This window comes from Calidris pugnax, unplaced genomic scaffold (genome assembly GCF_001431845.1).
Source record: "Calidris pugnax isolate Ruff unplaced genomic scaffold, ASM143184v1 scaffold70, whole genome shotgun sequence".
In the NCBI taxonomy this organism is placed as follows: Eukaryota; Metazoa; Chordata; class Aves; order Charadriiformes; family Scolopacidae; genus Calidris; species Calidris pugnax.
In genome coordinates this window covers 6413418-6437111 of record NW_015090862.1, presented here as the reverse complement: position 1 = coordinate 6437111, position 23694 = coordinate 6413418, and the positions used below count along the sequence as shown (strand labels likewise).

At 38.9% G+C, this 23694-nt stretch overlaps 1 protein-coding gene across 1 annotated transcript in view; it reads right to left on the bottom strand.

Annotated features, from left to right (window-relative positions):
- Positions 1 to 13746: 13746 nt before the first annotated feature.
- Positions 13747 to 23694, bottom strand: part of PRTG (protogenin) — a 99941-nt gene continuing 89993 nt past the window's right edge. The window contains exons 20-24 of the mRNA XM_014944301.1: positions 20227 to 20409; positions 18956 to 19076; positions 17885 to 18050; positions 16807 to 16911; positions 13747 to 15703 (exon numbers count right to left, since the gene is read on the bottom strand). Of these exons, the coding sequence (XP_014799787.1) occupies positions 15314 to 15703; positions 16807 to 16911; positions 17885 to 18050; positions 18956 to 19076; positions 20227 to 20409 (965 nt within the window). The 3' untranslated portion in view covers positions 13747 to 15313. The remainder of the gene's footprint in view (positions 15704 to 16806; positions 16912 to 17884; positions 18051 to 18955; positions 19077 to 20226; positions 20410 to 23694) is intronic.

The following is a 23694-nucleotide window of genomic DNA, read 5'->3' as shown; positions in this document are numbered from 1 at the left end:
CAACACCTAAGTGGAGATTACCAAGAAGAGTAACTGAAGTGCGTAGCGGGAAGATGAGACTCAACGGTCATAATTTGAAATGGTGTTCTGGCTGTCTGTGAGGAGGGGATTGGGGAGTGGAGTGGAATTGCTTTGAGGCTAAGCAAGTGTTGGGATAAGAAACTAAAGAAATTGTAGAATCTCTGTCCTGGGAGGTTTTCAAGGCCCAACTGGAAAAGCCCAGAGTAGCCTGGCCTAAGTTCAGCATTAACCTTGCTTTGTGCAGGAAAAGTCAAGACCTCAGGAGGTCACTTCGAACTGTAATGATTCTGTGATTCTGAAATAATTTTCTTCTTTTTAACAATAACCAACCACACAGCTCTTGCTCCCTGCCAGAGTACCCAGTTGTGAACAAATCCTGTTTAAGTTTAATACTTTATCACTCACCCTGATTGTTGAAAAGGGTGGCTTTGGTGAGATAACAGTAACTTCAATCCCATGTGATGCATCAGGCCTAAAAACGTTATTAAGTATACATGAGCTGTTTGTGGTAACTTCTAGGTTCCTTTCCTACTGAATTCAGGTTAAAAAGAAGGCTGCTAAAAGAACCTTTCTGTACAAACTACCAGGAGGTAAAGGAAGTTCTACTAATCATTGTCATAGCGTCTGAACATTCAACACTGCATTACATTATCAGGAGAGAAATATCAATGAGATGTGGATCCACAACAAAGCATTAACATTTAGATGTGAAAAGATAAAGTAAAACCCTTTATCTACTGCATATCTTGGGATCAGAGTAGCATAGAAACCCATTTTGGCAACATATGAACATATGCAAATGTGCTAATGGAAAAAATATAAACACCTTGGGGAAATTTACTAACATTTAAGGAATTCAAGAAGGGAAAAAATGAAAGATTCGTTCTGTTTGTTTTCATGGGGGCCAAGATTCCAACCCAGAGGAATAAAATTAGGAAAGAAAAAAAAAAAAAGAAAGCATGACATCAGAAGGGAAAAAAAACTGGAAACTGTCTGAAGTGTGTAACTCTGCCACTTCCAGTACCAGGGCAAAATACAAAAGTTTTCCTCTTCTGTAAGCCGTACGTGTTCTAAAGTAAAGCACACACAGCTTTAACCTGTCAAGTTACTGCAGTTTATCAACTCGTCACAGATTTCCAACACAGTGAGACAAAAATGGACCCCTGTGCAGTGCCAAGGTACGGCACACACACAGCAAGGGCCGGCAGCACGGAGTTTCTGGCACGTGGACAAAGAAGCCAAGCATCCAGTAGTCTCTCTCCCACCTGGCCAGAAAGTGTTCAGCTGGTGAAAAGGGACATATTTAAGGGAATGGGGATTGTGATAGCCTTAGCTCATAACAATCTTCCAGCATCGGTAGATTTGATTCCCCCATCTGCTATGAGGGAAAAAAATAAAATCAATAACTCACTTTTCTAGAAGGCCCTTTTTCATGTTATACAAATTAAGTGCCAGTTATACAAACTTGTACATGTTTCACAATACCACTGTGATAAGTAGGACCATTTATCAAGCTGGAGGGAGTTTCTGTCAGGCCTGAGACAACACTAGGAATGTATTTGCTGTTACGCTATAGTTACACCTCTTCCTCCAGACTCATTTGGTCTCCTCCTCCACATCTCCCTGTTTCAGGGTAGTAAAACTAAACATGTGCATGTTTATGTTACACAGAGATGTGCTTTTTATGCTTTTTTAATCTAGCTGGTTATGCAGTTGGTATTGCTTTGGAAAAATGTGTTAACCAGATCCCTTCTGGGTCTATCAGATGTAGAGCATCTCTCTGCCAGTCTCAGGGAGTGCAACTGTAACTGAAACAGTTTGAGCACAAGTCATTGAAGCTATTTTAGCGCAAATTGCTCGCCTACTGGTGAATGCTACATCTGTTACAGTGATGTAAACCAGGTCTCATGAGTCCATGTCTGTTTCATTTCTGCTTTTAATCAACAAAAATTTAGACTGTCTAAACTTCTGCATTAACCATTCATCCACATAATACAAAGTACAAAACAAAATCTAATTAATTGTCTGTTCATGTTTCAGCTTTAATCTGAAATTAATACAAAACTGATTGTAGGGAAAAAACGCAGAACAGATTGCTTTAAGAGTTAGTCCATGAAAGAATGACAGATTTTTTTCTGTAGTTCATTGTGTTAGTTTTCTTCCATGATATATCTTGAAATCAAGCAAAAATCCTGACACTGATCATATTTTTGTCTAATCACATAGCAAATCATTGGCTGATGAGACATTTTTCTAAGCTTTGCAAGACAAGTTATTAGTGGGCTGATCAAAAAATGTCTCAGAAATGGGTACAGAGGGCTCTCTAGTGTCATATCTATACTGGAACAAAAATTTTAAAGTTTTAAATGAGCTCTTAGACAGATCTGAAACTTAGGGAGACTAATTGAGTTGATTTTTTCAGTGCACACTTACCTCTCAACTTACCATTAAAATGTAGCCATGCTCAAGCATTGCAGAAAAAAAAGGTCAGTACACTCAGATACTCTTGCCAACAGCACATGTGACTTACACAGTTAAAACCTACAAATTACCCACTTTTAAATGATAAAATTTTATAGCTAGTATGTAAAAATTAATAAGTATAGTACCTAAACATTTAAAACATGAAGAAAGACACTAATAATCAAGTTTCATTATTGTATTTATTTATATACCTAAGTACAGAAGTTTTGACAAGAAAACCAGTGTGTCTGTATATATGTGCGTTAAAAAAACCTTATTTGATCTTCAAATTACCAAGGAACATAAGATTTCTTTCCCTTTACCTCTAGGATATGTAGAAGGGAACTTTCTGGTAACATTATCAATATCATAAATTTTAAAAAAGGGCAAATACATGTTTAACCAACCTTTGTGGCCTCTTCTGCAAAATGGACTGCTGTCTACTCAAAGGTCTCCTGTTGAGCAATGAATAGTGAGATGGGGACACTCTGTGGGGAAATGAAAGAAATGCAATTTCTTGTGCCTCTGGATTATCATCTTTAATCCTTTATATTTTCCTGTTTATTGTGATGTGATGAAAAGAGAAGCAAGCATTTAATTTCTGCACTTACTCAGTTCTCTCAAGAGCCCTTTCTAGTTTTCTTGAAAGGCCATGCTGATCTTTGCAATAATTGGTTATCAATCTGCTCTTGGATCCAGACTCTGTCCATGACTTTGTTGAGAGTCAAAATTATAAAGTTTGTTGCTGTAAGATCCGAGGAAGCCTTGTCCCAGGCTGTCCTGTGCATCGGTGCCTTTGTAAAAAAGTAATTAAATTTAGGCAAAGACTCTTCTGGGGTTTGCATTGCAGAATTGCCACAGTGAAATCTTTGCCATAAAACTGAAGGTGCAGTGATGCTACCTTAGCTAACTCTAAGCTCTCTGGGCTTCACAGGGTGGTGTGTGTGTGTGTGTGGTGCGCTGCCATCTCAGCCCTGTGCCCCAGCACCAGACAGACAGACAGACAGAATGCTTCCCAAGCCATCCCTCCCTGGGTACACTGCCTCTTTTCTCTTACATGTCACCAACGACTGCTTTACAAAGTTTTGCAAGTCATAGTCATTTGACAAGATCTATATATTATAGAAACTTTTGCACACAAAAATGCATTTGTTTTGGATTGTGGCCTGCTTTTTATGGGTTTGGAGAGAGCAGTTCACAGGGCGCTGCCTCTGGGATAGATGAGACCCATTGAACATTGCTGACTGAAGTTCTTGAATTTCAACCACTAGAACGGCTTGTCCAGTCAGTTAAGCCCATATGGAAACTGAAGCTCAGAGTCTCTGGGAGAAGAGCAGAGGCTCCCTCAGTACCTCTGTCCTGACTCATGCCATAGCACTATATGCAACTTCTGGCCATGCCACCATTGCTCTAACCCTAGTTGCAGATGGGTAAATAACAGCTTTCTGCACTGAGGAAGAGGATCAGTACCTCATTGCTATAGCCAAAGAGCACACGAAGGAATAGATTTAATCCATGCATCTGTAATTCACTGTCTTCAATTAAAATTGACATGCATTGGTAGTGATACTCGGCTCATGGCTACAGAACTCCAGATTTAGAGGCCAGTTGGTTTTGGTGTTTCTATACTAGTTTCTCTTTGGAGGATTCTGTATTGGGGCTTATGGTGTACATCTGATCTCTCCAGGAAAGACATGGATAGCCAAGAGTGGGGACAGATTTTAGCAAGAACGTGTCTGTCAGGAGGAAAAATTAATTTTTATAACCACTTCAGTCAAATTATATCACTTGCCTTTCCCTCCATCCAGATCAGTAGTTGAGTTTTTCAACTATAATTTTGTTTCTTTGAAATAAAGAGCAGGATGCTCAGAAGCCAGCTCTATAATAAACAAAAAATGGCACCAAAATCTTCGTGCAACAATATCATTAATGTTTGCATTAGATGTAGGTGGCATGGTTTCGGTAGCAGAGGGGCTTGCAGGGGTGGCCTCTGTGAATTTGCAGTAATTACCAAGCATCTGGGAGTTTGTAGTCTATTGAAGAAAAATGCAGCTAAAGCAGAAAAAAAAAATCAAAATGCAAGCAAAGATATCACAAACATACCATTGTTAGAAAATGCAGTAAAAAACAGCAGTATGAAATCTTAGAATTCTGCCATCCTTTAAGAGGAGATAAAGAATCGATCTTGGTTACCTCTTCTGTTTATTGTGCAACAAAAGTAAGGAAGAACACAAGAACAGATAACTAAATATGCCTAAGTACACTGTGACCTAGTTACATAGATGCTGCATTCACCCATTACATCTGAGAGCAGCTTCCCTAATCCCCAGGCTAAAATTTATATGAAATCCAGGATTTCAAGAAAAGAATGTGGAACTAATTATTTAAAATATATGCACTGTCCGCAAACAGCAAACTGGATTAAATTGCTTGACATGTATTATGCCTAGTGGGTACAGTTCCAAATCTGAAGTTTACAGACAGACATTTTAGGGTGCTATACATCTGTTCCTACAGCAATCCTGTCATTTAGTTATCTGCAGCTGCAGGGCTGGGCTCTAAGTTTTACCCTTGCTGAGCTACAGAAGAGAAACATCATCACAAACCCTTAAAACCTTGTTGAATGCTAAACCAAGTTGTGGGCTGCTCTTATTAAAAGGCTGTTTCCAGTCAACCCAACTACAAACAGCAAACTTACCACTCAGGCTAAGACTTCTAAATCATAGGATATGATGCAAGCCAGGACACTCTGCTGGGTGCCAGCATGCTTCTGCTGTCTCCAGTCAGTGCTCAAAAGCTAATCACACAGGTTGTCCAGGCTCAGGTAAAGCTCTGAGTCTTTACAATTGTAGAAGCGGACTCTTGGGTATTGACTGTGCTTCTAGGCTGTGCCACAGTGGCTTCTAATGTGCAGAGCATCACTGTTTTTATCTTGCCATGTGTAGATTGCAAAGCTAGAGATGCAGTAAATAAAAAAATAAGTAGATGCTTTCCTCTTAGTCATTTTTCTGTAAAGTGTATTCAAAGCCAGTATCAGAATTCTTTCCCATTATGAATTAGAGGTTGTCTTGCTTTTGATTTTGCAGAAGAATTTTAATTGAAATACTTAGAACTCAAGCTTGGAATTAACTTATCCTTTGAAGTTGGAAATCTTGATCTCAAGGGATTCATTCTGCCTTGACTGTGGGTTTTGCGTAAAGCAAAGCCAGATTGTTTTATTTGGTAGAGACTGAGCAAGCTGTTACTGACTTTTAAATATTCAGGATCTATTCCAAAGCATAATGGTTGCTAACATGAATAATAATGGATTATTATTTTTTTTTAATTTTGTGGTCTGTGCTGTAAACTATCTTACTTCCAACTTCAATTGCATGACCTAATACAGGGAAGGCTGTGAGCATGTAGTTCAGTGGGATTGTTCTAAGCTAATGTGACTGTAAACTACAAAAAGTGAGAAGGCAGCATATATTAAGCTCTGCCACTCATCCCCTGGTGATAGCTTTCAGCGAACCAGAGGGGTTACTCTCCTAGACCTGCACACCAAAATGCGAATTGTGAAAGGCTGTAGGGAGCTGTAGTGTGAGCAACACTTTTCCTGCTTTCATGTGGTGCAACCGCCTGGCAGCCTAGCCAGAAATCTGCTGCTTTACTCATGAAAATCTTTTTTTTTTTTTTTCTCCCAGTGTATGGCCGTGCAGATAAAAAGGCAATTCAAAATCATTCTATTAACATGACCTCTGGGAAGTCCCCAGTCAATTTCCAGCTAAAACAGAATCTAGTGTTTTGGGCACTGATTTAAAACTTCCCATGGAGCAATATAATAGGAAACATTCTTCAGTCACCCACAGAAATTCATGTTCATCATTCAAAACTGCAGTTGATTTCAGTATCTAGCAACCCCTGGACTCACCTGGAATTTTGGTCAACTCGCAGTGACTCTTGCGCCATCTCTCCTGAGAGACCCTGAGGAACGTGGACCACTTCGCAGCACTGCCAGGAAACCATCTCAGCTGGTTCTTGAAGAACAAACGGGAATTCACACCTGACAGTAAGGGCAGAAGTTTCTCAGAAAGCAGTTGGCACCCAGATATTTACCGGCCCCCAGGCCTCTACTGCCAGTCAAGGGAGATCCTATGGATTAGGGATATCTGTGCATGGTATATCTTTCACTGAAGCACACCTAGATTCTGAATTACTTGCATTTTTTGCATATCTTAACAATGCATTCCTGTGTGGGGAATGGGATTAAATTATGAGATTTAAATGTAGTTTACACTCCACTTTCATGTAGAAACAATGTGGCATCTCTTTGTCAAATCTGAGCTTGTTTACATGGGGGTCTAGCATGCAGGTATGTGCAGATAGGAGGGTTCAAATCCCACCCTCTTCAATGTGTGGGGTGGAAAAGGTGAAGCCAAGTCTTAATCCATTTATTACAGAAAGAGTAGGACTCTGTAATATGCACAACAACAGCATTAGAACCTACAGCTTCTCTCTTACTGACAGCGGATACGCTCTACTGTCCAGCAGCAGTCCGGAGACCAGGCAAATGAAGGAAAAAGGGGAGACAGACTGGGCTGCACAGTGCCAACATGTGTTGGAAATAAAATATGGCATAGGTTAATCCTACTCATAACAAATGCTTATGCATCCCCAAACCAAAAACCCAACTGGATTTACTTGTAAATATTCAGAGAAAGAACTAGGAATAAATGAAGGGGAAGCAGATGTCTTTTTTCATATATAACAAAATGCAAAGTCTGGCATTAGGTGTAAAGGAGACTCCAAATCCACAGTCACCAGAGCTCCAGATTTGGTGGAGAACCGGGCTGGTTTTCAAGATATACATACCCAGTTTAGACCTTGGGACATCCAGTTCCGTTAAGGCACAGTGCTCTGCACAGTATTAGCAGCCAAACACAGGCACAGACTCTGCTGCTTAACAGAGATGCCAGTTTTACCTGTGGAGTGAAAGGATGAGGGCAAGGAGAGGAATTAACCCGTAAGAACTGCTGCTCACCTGTTGTAGTGCAAGGGCTGTTTCACACACCACAATCCTGGTGTGTTGCCACACCTGCAGGTCCTTTTCCTCCCTACTCCCTGCTTGGGGCTGAGCAACCTGCAGAGCACGGCAGAAAGCTGGCCTTTGTATTCCAAGGTATCAGTCCTTTTAGCCAAAAAACAGAGAAGCAAAGACTGCAGATTGATGTCACTGATAAACTAAACAGAGAAACAGCCATGCTGTCGTTTCAATTCCCGCAGCCATTCCGTGAAAGGGGCCCATGGAGCTCACCTGCCTGAAGCTCAGAGGCTCAGGTTAGTGGCAGGCTGCAGGCAGGTAGCACAGCATCAGGTCACAAACCAGGGCCACTTTAAAGATTTCCTTTGCAATAACAACTCCATGAAAGATGGGGCTTTACTATTTATTTATTGCTATTGACTGCTATTTAGTTATTGGTATTGACTGACTGCTCCCCAGCTATTAGAAATTCTTTGTTATCTTTTAAAATTTCATTTATTTACTATATTTAAGATTTTTTTTTTAATAAATACATTGTTAAAATAATTTTTTCTCAACATTGGTCTAATTTGCTCAATTACTTATGAAAAATAATATTTCACTGTTCCTATATTTGAACATAAGGAATAACGAATTTTGGATTAGAGTTTGTTTTATAAATAGTCACCACAGCTGGTGCTCTAATACTCCCAGGGATAAATGTCACATAAGCTACCCAACTAGGCAGAACTGTTCTATAAGCAGACTCTGCAGGTAAGAACATCTGTGATTCATAAAGAAGCATGAGGCTTTTTGGCTTTCCTTTGTCTTTTGAGAATTCAAAAGGAAAGCAAGCCATCGTGGTTCTACTGGAGAATCCAGGCAGCCCAACTCATCAGCAGGAGAGTCTGCCACAGTCTCCTGACATATGTCTAGGAGGCCTAGACATAGAAGAAAGGTAGTGAACTCTTATTTCAAATCTTAATTCCCAATACTGTGGCTTCAAAGCTTTGAAATATCTGTGAAATACCTTTCATTTCCCATTAAGTATATTCAGTGTCAGTGAAGAGTTCCAGTCTTTTAAGGAACAATATTGTTGAAAAGCCAAAGTCAAACCTACCTAAGTGTTGTGAGAGTTCAGATTCCATTGCTGTTTTGTTTTTATTGTCCCTAGAGACCCTGGTAAATAACAGCAGTAATTACTGTGGTTTCATTTCCAGTAGTGTAAGATTTGCACAGGTACCACTACTCTAAATCCAACCCTAACTCTCTAAACTGCCTGGCCAATTTTTCAATTGCTTTCAAGTGGCTCACCAACCTGTGAGCAATAGAAACATTTTAATTCCTATAGAACATAATTTCCTCACTAATTTAACTGGACTTTCATCTAGGTCATAGGCCTTCATAAAAATAGCAGGTTGCCTTTTGACCAACAGTAGCTATGTTTTCATAGTCTTGTCATAGGTTCAAATAGCAGGTTCATCAATTAGCAGGTGTACAAATGCGGGGGAAAATCTCCGTTGTGCCGCTTTGCCGGCAGCTTTCCACACTTTTGAGAACAACTGTGTTGAGAACCGTATCTTCCACACCCAATGAAAGTAAACCAAACCAGAGATTTTGCATGGGTGTTTGACAGGAGTGGGCCACAGGCAGTTTTTAGGTGAGAAGTAATTCCAGGTACATAAATGATACAGGAATGGATCTTTGGGAAGGTTCTGTGAGTTTCAATGACAAGGCACGTGCAGTTTACTCTCTACCTCTAATTATGGCTACGTGCCAGCATTTCCCTAGACACTCAGCCTAAAATGAGGCACTGTATTTATATCTTCCTTGTTTTGAGCCACTCATCAGAAACATTGAAAATAAAATATTTATCAAGTAGCACTTTTACTAAGGAAAACTTTTATTTCAACTGTGCAATCAATCAGTATTTAGACAGCAGTTTCATAAACATTTGGCATTTAAACTTCTATTACTTTTTGGCATGACCTTGGGGTAGTATATAAACAACCCTGGAGGGGAAAAATGAACCAACACACTAGGTAACATTTACTAGAATGCTAGAAAAAGAAAAACAAATCCACATTATTAAACAAAATAGCTTTTAAAAGACATTAAAAAGTTACATTCAAATCAGGGCAAACATTAGCTTCCCTCATGCAATGGAATTCACAGAGCTGATCCCCTGAGACAAATATAAAATTAATACAATTCAGCTCCATCCTCCATTAGCCAGTCGGCCACTGCTGCCCTTAGGAGAAAATGGCACACGGAGTGAAAGGATCCAGAACACCACAATATGAGATACATACCTGGCTCCTACACTGGCAATTCATTCACAACTTTAAAAAACAAAACAAAACAAAACAAAAAAACCAACCAAAAGCCAAACAATCAAAAAGCAACATTTGTATAAGTCAGTTTTTCATATACAGTCAGTCTTTACTGAAAACACACCAGGCAGATGCAATGCGGGTATATGCAACCATGAAAAGCTGAAAACTTCCAGAAGCAGCACAGCTCGCAATGGAACCCAAGGGCCCCAACGTGGCAAAACCTTAAGCATGTGTTTACATCCCTTTTTCGCCAATTAGCACCTGTCTCAGTGTAAATCTAGAGGAATTCCAAAGAAAGAAACTTACTCACATTTGAGCCAAGCTGAGTTTGTGTTCCATACGGGGCTCTAATAGCAGAAAGCTATTTGTGTTTCCACATGTATTGAAGAACAGTATTTTTTGAAACATATGTTCCAAAATATACAGTTACAGAAATAATATATTTTTAACATGTTATTACAGAAAGGCACTAAGTATTTCCTGCAAATTCCTCTGCTTTGGAAATTGCTTACTATTAGCAGAGCTGCGGTTGCAACAAGTAATAAGCATGTAACAATTGTTCAAGCAGAGAATTACCTCATTAGCAACTACTAGGTGTCCTTCTGCTTTCAATTTTACCAGAATAACTTCAGTAAATTGATTTCTGTGAAATACCACCAGTTACACACATCCAGCTCTGCTTGCAGTTGATGTGAACGAGATTTCTGGCTAAACATGGAGTGCCCTCCAAAACCTACCAACATTCCCTGTGTTAGGAGATGGACTTTTTCCTGGGGGAGCTTCATTCTGTAACAAAATGAGCGAGAGCTCCTGGTCAGAGTAACATGTTACTGAGCCTCAGCGGCCCACAGTAACGGTGCTTGGTATGCTCAGGCTGCAGCAAATGGTAAGTCAATAAAAGTTGCCTTAGTTTGCAATGAAAAAAGAGGTAAACTGACTTGAAATAGTATTTACCACAGGCTGGATGTGTGGAGAGTTACAGTGGACCTCTGATGCGTGGTAACTTGCTATCTTACAAAAATCCATTTGCCAATGGGAGTTTTAACCACCTCAGAATTCTGTCCTTTAAAAATAATAATACTGTGAAGGTTTAAAAAGCAAATAGACAGAAAAGCAAAAAGCTGATTTTGTCTGTCCAGACCACGCAAACTGAAATAAAAATTAATTCTCACATTGACTTAAAAAGAAACAAGTTGGGGACCCTGATTTGGGGTTTGCCCTGATAAGGGAAACAAGCTCAAGGGAATAAAACCATAGAGGGAATGAACTATAAAGAAAAAGAAAAAACAGGTAAAGAAATATCTCAATACTCTTTGCTGTTAAAATCTTGTAAGTTACAAAGAAAATACAAGAAATTATTAAAAGTGATATGTAGATTGTTCAAGTTTCTCTTACAAAAGCAGACCTATTAAAAAAAATAAAAATCAATGGATAGGCCCTGTTCTACACAACATACACATTCCCAGTTCTCCTAGATAACTCCTTAAAGATGAGAATAGATTTTATATGTTAAATATGAAGAAGGTACACAAGTGTAACTGTGCAGACTGTACCTTTGGTTTTGGTCCTGCAGAACAGGCAGTGCTGTTGCAACTGAAGGGCAGGGTCCTCACACAGAAACACAATTAGCAGAGTAAGCCAGTTTCAAGATTTCCCCTGTAAGTTTTGATGCTTTTCAAGTCATGTCAACTGTAACATTTTTGCTTTCATTTAAAAGTACAAGGGTTGCATATACACTCATTACACCAGCCATGGCTCCTTAGTTCTTAATACACATAAACAAAATCAGTTCACATAGTGTAACACTAGATTCCACATTTATGTTCATCTTCCAGAACACACTTAGTAAAATTCATAATTAAAAAATGATAATTTTTTTCTCCAGGACCCAGTTTCCACAGACATAGCCAAGAAAAAAATACTGGAAAACCTGAAACCATTCCACTTGCTATGTTCTGCCAGCTCTTTCTAGGCAAATGGAATGAACGAAGTTTATATATGAAAAACACATTTCCTTAGACAGCCACAGGTATAAACTTTTAACAGAATTAAAAACTGTAATATATCTATAATTACATGTGTTAGCTTCAAGGACATGAAGCATTTGACCTTTGAGCCCAAACTTGCACTGTTACAATCATGAAGGACTGACGCTGCTATTGAGTCCAATAAAGTATCAATTTCTACACAATTTTTCTGGAGATTCCTTTGCTTACATTGGTGGTATTTTCAATCCTAAAACAAATTTTCTCTTGCAAAATTTTGTGATACATTAGTCATAGGCCATGAATTTTGAGAACATTTTTTTTCTATAGTAATTGTGACTATGTGACGAAGTAAAGGGAAGCACATGAATGTTGACTGGGTTCTGGAGAAACATTATATTTGGTTAACATAAAAATAAAGAAAAAAGACAGAGTAATTAATGTCTAACTAAGCTTGCCTATATGCTGAGGTAACCTTAAATATCTTTGGTTTTCTTTATTTGCTGATAAAAAGTACCATAATAAAACATGAAGTGATGAATAGAGTTCTGGATGCACTGCTCTCTAATACACTGAATATTTTCAACTCTTTGGCTATTGAAGTTAGAGCATCTATATTAGATTGACAAATTTTATATGAAGTTTGTTTCTCTCCATTGTTACCTGTCCACGGGTTACACTACTGAGTGGGTGTCTGGAAGAAAAAGTTTGGGATTTAAAGTATTTACCTGTAATGAGAGTCATAAAATTACATCTGATTATCAGTACTTACAGCAAACAAGTCTTTGGAGAAGCAAACAGTTACCATCTGCATATCAGCGCTTTCTGACTGAAACTAACAAAAGAGGCTACTCTGAAAGATGAAGTGTGAAACTTCATGCTACAGTTACACATTCTTAATCTAGTTTTGATTAATTCACACTTTACCTAACTAGAAACAGTACTCTGCTGTACACTAAACATTCTGCCTGACAAGACCAAAAATAAATCTTTGGTGAAAAGGTTTTCTTTTTCTTCAGCAAGTAGATAAAAAACTGTTCAAAAATATTTATTCTTTTTAATACTGTATTGTTGATCAACTACATGCTGGAGAAAAAAATTACACTTGGAAGTCTTTGGAGATATCTGCTGGTATTATTATAACTTTCTTTAAAGGCTCTTGTAACAACAAGGTAGTTAAAATTGTAGAAGCATACAACTCATCTATGCAATCAACTACTACAATCAAGAAGCCCTATTGTTTTTTATTAGTAACTACTTATACAATAAAATGTATTCAGCTCTTCAAACCTATAGCTTTTAACTAGTTCAATTATTTTTGGACAATATGTGGCTTCCTTCTACAGAAAAGTCTTTGGTACGAGATTGTTTTTAAACATTTGAATCAACACTGCTATGGAAAGGTGAATGTGTACTGTCTGGTTCAGAACTAGCAAACAGTTACAAGGTAAAGAACTACAGTAACTAGAGGCTGATTTATCAACACAAAACAGACCAAACAGCAGGACTAATTGATGACTTCTGACTACCTTCTGATACATGAGGAACAATACAAGAGTCAGCCTGGCCTACCTTAGGGGTGACATCTTGGCCCAGTAAAGACAATGGGAGTTCTGACAGACTTAGAGCCAGGAGTTCCTATGGTTGCTTTCTCATAACATTACATTTTAAACGTGTTTTTTTTTTAAAGTAGAAACATATGCCTGATTTTTTTTCTTTTCTTTCTTTTTTTTTTTTTTTTTTAAGTAAAACAGGGAGAAAGGAGCAGTGGAGAGGAGGACTGGATATAGATACAGGCAAGTTTATAATATTGGATGATTCCAACCTCCTCCCTCTCTCTCTCTCTCCCGTATTAAAAAACAAAATTTTTTTTTTTTTTTTTTTTTTTTTTTTTTTTTTTTTTTTAAGTAAAACAGGGAGAAAGGAGCAGTGGAGAGGAGGACTGGATATAGATACAGGCAAGTTTATAATATTGGATGATTCCAACCTCCTCCCTCTCTCTCTCTCTCCCGTATTAAAAAACAAAACATGATACCCTGTCAGTTTGCTCCACGTTTCCGTGAGGCAGCTCAAAAGTAACAAACTGTTCCCTGAGTACAGGAAAAAACAACAACAATGAAAACCCCAAAAAACACTAGAATAACTTTTAAAGGAGGTAGTATAAAACGGGAATTGCATGGGTTCAAGGCAGTACCAGTACTCACCTCTTTCAACAGACTCTTCAACTAAAGCTCTGGCTTTTTTTATTTCTGATGGTAGCCCAATCAGAGTTTTAAACTGGCATTTGGATAAAGTCACTCCCTGAGCTAAAATTCCTGGCTTAACAGCACACTAGGTGAAGGCAAGGAGCAGGGCTGCATCCTCACAACAGCTCTGAGATACACTGCAATGCTCGCACTGCTTATCAGCACTCAAAGCTGGGTAAAAATGAACTGTAAACTCATGACATGGTTTACTTAAAACATCTAAGAAGCAGTTAAGGCATCTTTCTGTGCTCCAAAGCAACTTTATGAATACTAAAAAGGTGTAAGGCAAATCAGAAATTTCATAATATATAATGCAAGGCACCATTGCTAAGAAGTACTGTGATACTGGAATACTCAGCATTATAATCTATTCTGGGACTCTAAGGCAGAGCCAAACTGTTTGGAAATGCTGAATACTACTTCATTTTGCCATGCTTTTTAGCATTGACTGTCAATAAAGGGGCAACATTTGGCACTGTGGGGAACCCAACATGTCCCAGAGCCCTAAGGATATAACATATATCCTGCCAGGAGTTGCTGGCACAACTTTCTGGGGAAAGGCACTGTCCTAGGCTTATTGGGGTTATGAGAATCAAGAGGTACAAAAGATTTCCTGTGGCTGTATACGTGGAAGCACCAACTCTAGTTTTCCCAGTTTTTAACACCCTCTCCTATGTCAACCACATTAATTCATTACATTTTATACTCTGAGGTTTCCTTCTTTTTAAAGACAGAGCTTCAGCTAAACAATCTTGTTCATGTACCTATACAACTCCCTGATCACTGAGCGCACACACGTGCACGCACACACACACACACATACATATATTCTACACACAACTGAAAACGAAAAAAAAGAAACCCAAAATAAAACAACACTACTAGGAAGTATCATCAGTTCCATAGCTGAGACCAACTAGAACACAAATGAGGTAAAGCAGTCGTCATTCAGAGTTCACCTCTCGGCAAACTGAGGTAGATAGTCAGCAAAAGGGCCAACAGCCTTCCCTTTGCTCCAGTGACATATTTTTAACTTTAGTCAGAAATCTTCACTGTCCTTTCACATTTTTTGACCACTGAACATTCAAAATGAGTGAGTTTTAAAAAACAAACAAAACAAAACATAAAAAAACCAACATTCAACAGAAATATGGGATCACCTGCTAGGTTAGTCAGGCTTTCCACAATAAAACTTTGGCTCCCTGTTCATTGTCCTTCGAACAGACATACACTGCAAGAATGTCTGGCGTGGCTCTAAGGATGTCAGTTTTGCACCGCAGGGTGTATTTGGAGAGGTGAGGTAGGAGTCTGGTCAGTAGCGAAGGGCAGAGGAGACTCTGTGCAGTTACTTATGGCAGGGCTCATCGTGTTCGTACCCAAGTCACTGCTTACGAAAGGACTGGTAGTGGGAGGCGTGGTGCTTGTCACAGAGGAGAGGTGTATCTCATCATTGGACTCCTGAGAGTATCTTCCAGAGTCACCGGTCTCGTGGCTTCCTTCACTGTTGGCTGAATGCTCCGTATCAGCAACAATACTGAATGGCACCTGGAAATTAGACTGCTGGCCGGGGGAGCCGGGGGAGTCATCCTCACTGATCAGCACAGTGGTGCCTGGCTGGTACAGACACACTGCCTGGGCAAATCTTCTCTGAGGCTACATAAAGAGCAGAGAGAAAAAGGTTGTTCTGCCTCTGCAAAGCTTACCCATAAATTGAATTTTTACTGCATTTCCTATTTCCTATTCTGCCAGAGTGCCTCTAACAGCATTGGCTCAGAACAATCTGGGCTTTCCTACAGGAGGTTAAAAAGAATCGATTTCAAGTCTTGCTAACACTTTTCCGTAATAGATGAAATAATCCCTTCTAGCTAAGCATGGCTAATCAAGAATGATTTCACTGGAGAGACTTGAATGGTATTTTAAAAACACACTTGGTAAATCTCTCTCCCATCCCTTCATGCATATGCTTTAAGCATTACTCCTTGGGTGGTAGGAAATATTTTACTTATAGGGGCATCAGAAATATGTGGCTGCTTCTGGAAATCTTTTGGAATATGAATTTACAACATGGATATCAAGACTTCCTATTCCTTAAACATACAGGAGCACAATACAAGTTACGATTCAATAAACATTAGTCAGATGCCCCATAGATATGAATTTGCATTATTAGGTTCAGGACTTGGTTTAACACTTCAGTTTTAAACTACTATTTTTCTCATCCAAGTAGCAAATTTGTCCAGAGAAACAATTTCAGAAGCCAGACAGTTTTACTCAGATTCTCAGTTTCTTCAGTACTTTGGGTAGATCATTTAATAGCCCTCTTTTGGTTTCTCTTCAGCAAACAAAGTTTTACCTGCTGGGGTAGGAGATGATTCTTTATATTTTTATATTCTTCTTATTTATAAATACATATTTAATTTATATTTATATCAAGTCTCTGCAGATGTAATATTGTAGATGCTATGCATAGACCCAGTACACAGAAATCCTTTTGCTCACAGACGACAGGGCACAGGCAGGAAAGAAATCAGTTAACTGTAAACAGTTACAGTATCTGATAACTTGGGACAGCAAATGAAACTTCCTTAAGACTACTACACGGCAGAACACCATCAACCTTAACAAAACCCAAACTATCCAATTAAAACTTAGACCACTAATTATGCTTTTCCATAAATAGAAAACTATGTATCTTCCTTTGCAAACACAGGGTATTGCAGTAAAGATTGTGCATCTCTGCCCATTAGAGCAATTACCTCCTCAGTCTTCACCTTCTTAGTATCTTGGAAGAACAGCCACCTTTTCTTGCAGTTAGCCTTTGTGACAGGCCCATAGCTGTTAATAATCAGATCAGATCCCCCCTACAGTAGAGTGAGACACACAGTTATTTAAGTTAACAAAATAAATTTCTAAGATATTTGAAAATATTTTTCTGTTCTTACTTATTGGTTCCATACTGAAAAGGAAGACAAATGAAGTCTTAGTGCTCAGTCACATTTTTGTGGTCTGGTATTCATCTACTGCTCGAGACAAGTCAAGACCAGATCCATTAACTCTGGCAAGTGCACAGGCCAGACCCGACAGCTGTAATACTGCAAACACACAGCAAAATATTCCAGCCACAGCTCTCTATTGCTTTGAATGTGACTACTCACAGACACAGTGTCTGTGCCTGTACTGGGTCCATTTCCATTTCCCAGCTCTGTATATCCTCAGAGAGCAGCTCCATTCATGTTTGCAGTGTGCACAGAACAAGCCTTAAGTCAGTTTGTCTGCACATGAACGTAAAGCCAATGTGGTTTTGTCCCACTGGACTCCTGGACTGTAAGATTCTACACAGCCACTGATACATCCTGCCATCTAGATTAATTTATAATTTGACCAAATATAAGTTTACAAAATGTAAATTTATCTTACCAGTAAATACACAGAAAAATAATATTTTCTTTAATACTTGCTTAGTGTCATACTTGCCTAGATCATGCACAGACACTTCCTGAACTAGGTGCTGACCTATCTCGCTGGACTAGCAGAGGCCACCTTGCAGCCCTACCTCTATGGAGATTTATCCTTTGATGCTGTGCCAGAGCCAGACTCTGCAATCCGCAGAGTGCAGTGTAAGACAAGTGTACTGAATCAGATCTCGAGCCAAACTTTAAGATGAGTCTTCAAAATTTGACCCTGGATTGCTAAACTTGTGCTTTTCACATAAAAAACCTCTGCTGTTGATCTGTAGTGTACATATTTTACTCTTGATAAGGACTGAGATGAATGAACGAGCAATAAATTTTAAAGAAATATTTCTGGTTTGGGACTGAGTAAAGCTCACAGTACCTTAGCATCAATGAAGCTGTTTCCCACTATCATTGGCAATAAGGATTCTTCATTCTCTGCAATTCCTTCAATACTCTTCTCCACCTCATTAGCACTGGCTAATGAGATGCTGGTATGTGACAGCTGGTCAGTGCTTTGCTGCACAGGTTTAGGAGCAGATGTTTTCCTACACAATGTTAAGCAGGAATAAAATTGACCCACAGGAAGAAAATACAAAAAAATCAAGGATCAACTTTAAAGCTATTATTAATCAAGTAATATTGGTATATTATTGGCATTTACATTTTGTTATATGATACTCCTAACTCTCATGGAATTTAAATGTTACTGCTAGTGATAAAAATAACAACTGCTTCCAGTTAATCATACACAGTATCTACAACCTTAAGTGCAGACAGGAATTGCCATGAGTAGTAATATTACTTGGAGAAAGTAACTACTAATGATATTATGACTTTTCTACCATGCTGCACAGACTGTCTCCCAATCCATATTTTTTCCTGCATGTATGCTAAAAAGCCCTTGTTACTAAAATATACTTTCATACAGTTTTTAATTTATTATTTCAAGTAACTTCGATTTGTTCTGAATCTACAGTTATGTGCAGAGACGCGGGGCCAATTTATGGCCAATAGCAGCTGATGATAAGATGGACAGATGCTGGCTTGCACCACTGCAAAGAAATGGCATCATGGAACTGCTTTATGTCAGAGTTCCTCTCGTCCAGCAACACCAGAGGGTTAAAGCCCTGCAAACCAAGTCTGGGCAAGCTGGAGGGTTAGGCAGGAGGAGCGGATGATGTAAAGCAGCATGCTTATCTGACTCAAAAGGGGGTTTTATTTGGAAACATGCCTCATACTTAGTTGTCAAAGCACAACTGACTCTGTGGTTCTTTCTTCTTTTCATTGGAGAAGGGCCTCAGGTAGAGTAGGAAGAGCCAACAAAGTGCTTTGTTTCCACTGCTGGCAGGAATAGGTGAAGAGACAGAGTACTTCAGAGAACTTAGCACTCTTACAGAAGGCATGTCCCAAGAATTGAGAAAGAGGTCAGTCTTCAAGAAACAGAACTTACCTGGCTTTACTGCGATAAATTAAAATCAGGATGCAGATAAGGATGCAGGTCAAGGCTATGCAAACCCCAACAACAATGCCAGTCATTGATTTCTGGTCCAGATGGTAGTAGTCAGAATAAGCTATAGCAAAAAAGAACATAGAAAGGCTCAGTAAATAAGAAGGGTTACCCCCTGCTACCTGTCAGGAAATTAATAGGATTACAGTCACAACCACAGAGAAAAATGCTTCCTTTTAATGAGATTTCCGGAGCTTCTCTGTCATACATTTTGACACTTTTGAAAATAAAACTTGCAGACCAAACAGAGCAGTGTATGCAGTCCTGGTGTGGGAGGGGAAGAAGGGACTGCCCCACACCACAGCCTCTTTGGTAATTTACAACACAGAGCAGAAATGCTTCCTCAATCCCCCTCCTTACAGGGTGCTACTAGACAACAAAGGGAAAAGGCTTGGAAAATTCCGGGCATTGTCACCTAGGAGGGTTCACCTTGGTTTATACTTTGACATCACATGTCTATTAGCCTAATCCAGAGGGCATTGGCTCATTCAGGCCTAAAATATAACTGAATTCCAGGAAGTGAGAAAACCTGAGCAAGAGGAATCCCTGTGTTTTAATCACAACTCAATGTGTAGCAACAAGAGAAGGTTAAAAGGTTCATGTACCTGAATAATTACTAGCTTTTGTCTCCCCAAATAGCTTTAAAATCTGTAACAAGTCACCAAGATAAATTCTCTTTTATGCCAGACAAAGACAATGTGTTCTTCCATTCTTATATGGAGAAACCACTGATGTTACCTGAATTTCTGCAAGGTAACACAGAGTTTTCCCCAAAGAGCTGCAGGTGGGGCTGACTTCTCTGGTGATGCTGCTATACCACTGCCTGCCAGGTTGATTTGGGTTGCTGGAATACCAGGAACCAGAAAATTGCAACAGATTTATTTGAGATGTCCTCTCATCTCTGCCTGGTTACCCAGTGCCAAATAAAGGACGTAAAGGAAGTTCCTTAAAAGAGTGGCTGCAAAGTTTATATTCATGTAAAATTCAAAACAGTTACGTATTCTCATTTTAAAGGCAAACTTCCAACTTCTGAGCAAAAGAAACCAGTTCTGAGTTGAACTGAGGTAAAAATTCCGAAATTATTTCATTTAGAAGAGCATGCTACACTGTTGGGACTGCCTCACATAAAACAGAAAGCTAAACAAGCTGAAACAAACAGGGATCTTTTTTTTCCTGGTACTTGTGACAGCAGTAATCCAAACACTGCTACTGACTTGTGGAATCTCCTGAATCCAAGCGTTTAGGTCTCTGATTAGATTCTGATGTCTCCTTTGGCAGGACAGCAAGTTCTACGGCATTTGAGAAGGGTCCTTCTCCCACTTCATTGGATGCTGCTATTTTGACCAAGTAGACATTTCCTGCTACAAGGTTTTCCAGCAAAGCCATGGTCATTGCTCCTGTGAAAAGATTTGATTAAAAGTTCCAGTTAGACAAAATCTATGAGAAGAGGCTGAGACATATGCATTGGGACCTACACTTTCCAATACCACCTCCAAATCTTGTTTGAGGACTGTGATCACTTTTATACGTTCTATCATGCATATACAGGGTACAGAATGAACACTGGGGTTGCCTGCTTGTTCCATCTGACCTTTCTCTCCATACTGCTTGAACACAGCACACTGTGAAGTGCCACTGTAGTTCAGAACCAAGAGTCAATTATTGGCTATGATACACAGCATACTAATCCTAAGTCTAGCTCGAGCTGCACTTCAGTGTGATAGTGTTTATGTTGTATCTGTGAGGTGACGTTCTGAGCATTAACCAGACTTTCAGGCAGAGAAAGAATAATGTTAGACCTATCTCATATAGTAATCTATGTGCTTCTCCTAGATCCACTGTACCACAAATGTGAATGCAAATCATCATAAAAAATAATTCAGGATCAGGTTATCAAATTTCAGGTCTACTTGGTAAAATATAAACGACAGATTTGGAAGAGTACATTATACCACGCTTCTAAAATAAAATTAAACCCATTTAGGCCTGCGTAGGCTCCTTTGATTACTGTGCATCTAAGCTGTGCTCCTAAAAATATTACAGAAAATGTCTTTTTCACATGCTAAGGATTCATTTCCTAAAGTCCCCCAAGGCAGGAAAAACAGATTAAGAACATAAATAGGATTCACTTGCATCGACCTTAGACAGGCAAAACTTCTATCAAAGTCAATGAGAGCTTTGCCTGTCCAGGGACTGCAGACTGCTGCTTAAAATTCAATTCCTTTCTAAAATGCCTGTGTTTCTTCCTACCATAGAAATATATTGCTTTTCTTTCCCTAAATAGTGGCAGTTACAGGACCAAATCTATCCCTTGTTCTCTTTCACATATTCCATTCGCTTTCCCAGACTTAAGTCTAAATTTCAACCTTTCAAATCAGTTTCAGTTGTTAGAATTTATAGTATCATGGGAGCGTATAAAATATAAGGTTGATATGTTGACAGAAAAGATTATACATTTGGCAAAAGGGAAGCTACTTCAAAAGCTATTTCAGCTCTTCCATAAAAAACACCCATTAGCTGAAAGCATTTGAAGTAAAATGTGAGGTATCTGTAACCAAAGGAGCTGTAATATTTAGCACCACCAAGGGCGAAAGGTCACGTTTCAATATTACAGGCTTTTTCCCACCAGCTCCTTTCAAATCTGCTGCATTACTAAAGCAAGTGAGCACTTTGTACTGATTTACTGCACACCAAGGGTGTAAAGGCTGTAACTTCTGATCCACTTGAAGAGAACTAGGAAAAAGGGGGGAGGTGGCTGGAAGATATCTCACATCACAAATCAGCAACAAACTGCAGGTATATTTTCTAATTCTGCCATGGCTAACAGAAACTCAAATTAGGGATTTGTCTTTTAAGTTGCTCGGTTGATAGAAATTTTTATGCATAAAATAAAGCTCATACTGGGGCACTTTTTTAGGTGTTGGGGTCAGTTGGTCATTTTTTGTTTTGGTAGGGTTTGTTGTTTTTTTTTTATTTGGTGGGTCTTTGGAGGTATGGGAAAGGAATGGGGTTAAGATTTGACAAATCTTCAGCAGAACAAGTTTAGTGTCAAGACAAAACAATGCTATTTATTGCATAGGGTTAGCTGATCTTATCAGAATAAATGCATTAAAAAAAACCAAACCCTGCTTCTACCTCAAATTACCTATGAAAGGACTGTCAGAGGACTATCACAGTATTTGCCCAATTTTACCTCAACATACTAATTTTCTTTCACAGGTCTTTTAATCTGTACTTTAACTAAGAGCATTACAGACTGTCCTGACGTGTCAAGATGCCCAAATTCCATGCCATGCCTCAAACCCTAACATATCTGTCAAAATACAAAATTAGTGACTTTAATTTTGATGGACATAGTAATACACTGAGATTTATAGCTCTCCATTTGCTCATTCCCTCCAACACTATCAGGAACACAAGAAAATATTTACTGTTATTGCCATCCCCTCATCCGAAATACCTATGGTGAGATACTATTTAGGATGCTGTTCGGTTTTACAGTCATGGCTGAGCTGAAGTATGTATCTGAAAGCAATTCAGTCACTTTGCTGCACACAACAAATACAGCATAACATCATCAGAATGACAAGATTTATTCTTCACATATAGGCTCCCTGTTAATTTAAATATGCAGGGGTTTTAGTGAGTAAAAATTAATATTAAATTTGTCCTTTAATACTATAACTTTACATCACCATTTCTTTCAACAATTTAATGGTACAGCTTTATATCACCGGTTCTTTGAACAATTTTAATACTGAGAATCCATGGGCTCAATCTTTGCCCTAGATCTCATTGATATTTCAGAGACTAGTTATTTTTCACAAATTTTGTTTAAGATTAATAATAACCTCACTGCTATTCTTCACGGCTGACTGTCCTCTTTGAGGCCAGCCCAAGAAATGCCATTTTGTGCCAGCAAAGACAAAGCGGCACTGCCACCTTTCAATATGGCTGTTAGTCCTTCGTCCCCTCGTCAGGAGCAGCACAAAGGACAACCACCTTCTTTGAACTAAAAGAGTTCACTCTCACTGATGGCAAAATGAATTGTCCACTGCCAGCACACTCATTAAGTTTTATGAATTTTCTCCACAAAAACCATAAAGCCTCACTCTCTGCTGACGACTAAGCCTTCAGCTGTGAAACAACACAGAGCAACAAAATCCTAACTCTTCCTGGGCAGTCCTCTTAAATAAGCTACTCAAACACGTGACTACTCTGTAACACTGAGCTTCCCTCTCTAGTTAAATACATTATTAGAACATTATCTATTCTGAACTGCCTTTGTCTATTTTGAATACCAACCAAATAGTAAATGCCTTTTTCCTTTTTTTCTGGCTATAGCAGAGATCTGTTCTTGATGCAGCTCTTCAAATCATAGTATTATACTGGAAAGTGCCTATTAAAATTTAGAGTATATTTACATCTAATCACAAAGATGTGACTGCAGTTCATATCACCATACCTGAGCTACTGTTAGATTAGCTAGCTGGGGCTCAGCAGTAGAACACAGCCAGAGAGTTAAATTGAATTTGCAGAGCAATTTACTGGGAGTAAGGGCAAGTTCATTAAGCAAACAGAGCTAACTGGGTTGGCAGTGATCAAAAGAAATATATAAACCCACACAGCACATTTATAAATTTATTTCAGGAGGGCAAGGCATCTCTGAGACTTCAGATTTG